This window comes from Dipteris shenzhenensis, chromosome 10, assembly GCF_047967505.1.
Source record: "Dipteris shenzhenensis isolate YYH24624 ecotype China chromosome 10, Dip_SZ_1.0, whole genome shotgun sequence".
In the NCBI taxonomy this organism is placed as follows: Eukaryota; Viridiplantae; Streptophyta; class Polypodiopsida; order Gleicheniales; family Dipteridaceae; genus Dipteris; species Dipteris shenzhenensis.
Window position 1 is genome coordinate 33,362,523 of NC_141605.1, and position 3,272 is coordinate 33,365,794.

Here is a 3,272-nt window from a genome sequence, read left to right on the forward strand (position 1 = left end):
GGTGTTTGTACTCTATCTCATGGCTCGCAAGGCCTGCCGCAGACGTTAACATATTTCTTTCTCTGTCAGAGATTAGGAAGTTTTATCAGATGTCTCCGAAGTTTTATCAGTTAACTAGTCAATTTGATTCACCCAAAAGAAAACAGCTTACTTCACAAACTTGGCCTGTTTAAAAAACAACATGCGTTTCCTTGGCACAGATTGTGTAACTCAACAGGAACATAGAAGAAAAGTTACCGACACTTGAATTGCATAAGAAGCATGCACTGTCGTTAAGGCCTCAGATGAGTAGAAAACTTGAAGGCAAACACCCTGCCAAATGTTTTAAAAAGTAATGCACAGTAACAGTGCATGGAGTGTTTTAAAAGCGTATCTACAAGAAACTGTTCATTTGAACAAAATATCAAGATGGATTGGTGTACTAATAGATCCATACTTTGCTTCCCTCCAATCCATGGTAAACAGCGGATGCGCAATCAGATTATATAAAATTTCCCACACGTACAGATTGCCAAACACTTGTTTTGGCTGTATGCCCTCTTCAAAAATACAGAGACATGTTGTTGTCAAATTTAATGCAACAAATGAGCCATTAAAGGGGAGATTCAACAGGTGACAAGCACCTCCAATTTGAAACAATGGCAAGGGCTGCTGGGAAAGTTGATAATGCAACGTGGATTTTTCTGTAGTTCACAATGAGTGCAACTCAACAATCTTTAGTAATAGCTGCATATAGCTGCTCTTCAGTCATCAAATCAGAGCCTTTCAGGTCGACTTTAATGGTATGAAGGATAGATTCGTCGACCAGGGCTACATTAGCAGAAGAAATTTCTAGCCTTAACTCTTGCAGAGCCTCCATCACTTTGGTGACTGGGTGATTCTCTTTTGGGCAAATCACTGTTACAGTAGCCTCCCCGTTTTGCACCTGCAATTCAACATTTGGCATACTTCGACAAGGGGAATTGCCCCCCTCCTTTGTCTGAGATAGTGCAGATGCCTCTGTCATACTAACAATGGACCTTGCCTGGAGTCCATCCTTCTCATTCTGCAACTCCTTGAGTTTTCCTTGCAGCTCTTGGATGTAGGTTATTGCATCGCCAAGAAGAGAGGCCTTGTCCATCTTGGAGATATTAGGAACCACAGACCTTAAGGCATAAAAACGCTGATTTAGTTTCTCTCGCCTTTGTCGTTCAGCTTCAACATGGTTTAAGGGCTCCTCCCTACCATTTGCAGGCTTTCTACCTCGCTTTCTTGGCTTTCTTTCTTCAAATGCAGGTTTGAAATCAACTTCCTTGCAGGATGCTTCAACATCAGAGTGCTCTGATTCCACGCAAGATCGCACCATGGCACTCATTGAAGGACCTAGACCTTCGTAATGCTGCTTGAATTTGTCCTCCCCACCCTTAACATTAGACACTTGAGTGCCTACTTCCATGGTAAGGCTAGAGCCTTTGACCGTTTGGATTCTATGATGCATCTCAGGGCCTGTCTGCTTTAAAACCGGTGAATTGAGCGCTTTTGCAGCCTCAACATGATGCTTTGGATGCCAGCCGTGAGCCTGGTAAACTTTCACGGCAGCTGCCCTCTGTGCAGCTAAGAAAGGATTCAGATGGAAGTGGGGTGGAACGGAGCGCGGATCCATAACTGAATGCATTCTGCCTGCGCGAAAGTCTTGGGAAGCAGGGCCGTGAAAGGGCTCCCTTCCTAGTGCTGATCGTATCCTGCCTGCTTCTTGTGTTCCACGGTTCAGGGCATCCCTCAGGGCAGGCATAGCAGGCGCAGATGGACCGCTTGGAAATGCAGCGTCCTTGACAGCGGGCAGGCGTAAAGGAGAAGATTGATTCGGGGTCTGTTCCCACACGTCGTCGGTGAAAGAAACCTTGATTTCGTGGATGAGCTTTCGATTCTCATAGATCAGATCAGTCGATCCTAGCTCAGCAACACCGTTCAAGGTTGGCACGCAGACGATGGTCTGAATTCCAGCCATTTTTGCCATCGGAGCCCTTGTGCAAGCGCCGGAAGTATCTCTGTTGGTTCCTGTCATCCAGACATGATTTTGGCTTTCGAAGGCTTTGCCCGGGATTCCCATTCCACGCGGGAATGAGTAGAACATGGAGATGAGATAGAACAGCTCCGTATCCGAAATGAACTCTTCATCAGCTGCGGCCATAAGATCGTCGTCGGTGGCGCAGAACTGAGCTTGAAGAGTCTTTAAGACCTTTCTCTTGAGCTGCTGATCCTCAGCACTACAGCCCGTTGCCGCGCGCTTGGATGCTTCACTGTCGTTTTCTTTGGGACCTTTGAAATAGCCATCTCCCCATCCTAGCACCTCTTCGCCCTTCGGAGTGCAAGAAAGCTGCCAGAAGACGGCGTATGTCCAATTCACTGCAGAACCTTCCACCAGGCTTTGTAACCTTTGCTGTAGAGCAGCCTCGTTAAGTCTCCTCCCTCCCGCTGGCGTTAGACCTTGCAAGCTCCAAGAAAGATGCGCAATAGCTGCAGGTCCCAACAGCTGCTTGATCATAGCTACATCTTCGCTTGTCCATTTTCTGATTGCAGCACCCTCCGAGCTCATCATCCTTCACGTAAGTGTAAACAGCCAACTTGCTCGGAGTTTCCTGCTCGCAGTCTGGAGTTGTCAATGCCGCTTCTTCACTTCAGTCCTAGCTTCCGAAAATTTAGACGAGTAGGAGCTGCGAAACCATGGCCATTCGGGCCATCTTCTTTCACCAGCGTAGCGAGCGGATTGCAGAGAACATGCTTGAAAAGTACGCAGGTTTCAGCAACAGGGAGCAAAGACAGAGGGACATGTTGATGGAGGTCCTGATGGGGGCAAGCAATGACCAAGCCACATTTGAGAGCGAGGTTTGTGCAGAGTGTGAGGGTGTAGACTGGAGATCTGGAAGCTCCAGCACCAAATGGTGAGCAGGCTGGAAACAGAAGCGGAGTGCAAGCGGAATTGCACGTTCCTGTGCATGAACTCGAAGGATACACAAGCAGGGGGGGGGGTAGAAGGGCAGACCGAGGTGATTTGGGAAGGATCTGGACGTGCAGAGGTGGTTCAAGCTCCGTTCTTCCTCTCTGATAGTTTACGAAACTGGATATAACTCTCTAGCTCTTTGCTGCTCTTGCGTCCTTTGCTCTCTCGGGGTCTCCCTCGTTTCCTGTTTGCTTCTTCCTCTCGCACACAGGATGCAAAATTCGCCGTTCTGATCCCGAAAACGTGCTCTATCTTTGGCAACCGCGATTTGCTCCAGGGGACGTGAGCGTCA

General features: G+C 48.0%; 1 protein-coding gene across 1 annotated transcript; it reads right to left on the reverse strand.

The window, feature by feature from the left end:
- Window positions 1-299: 299 nt before the first annotated feature.
- On the reverse strand, window positions 300-2,575 carry LOC147897719 (transcription factor MTB2-like). Its single transcript, XM_087380194.1, has one exon. The coding sequence runs from the start codon at window positions 2,573-2,575 to the stop codon at window positions 707-709; it is 1,869 nt and encodes a 622-aa protein (XP_087236320.1). The 3' UTR covers window positions 300-706.
- Between the last annotated feature and the right edge of the window lie 697 nt (window positions 2,576-3,272).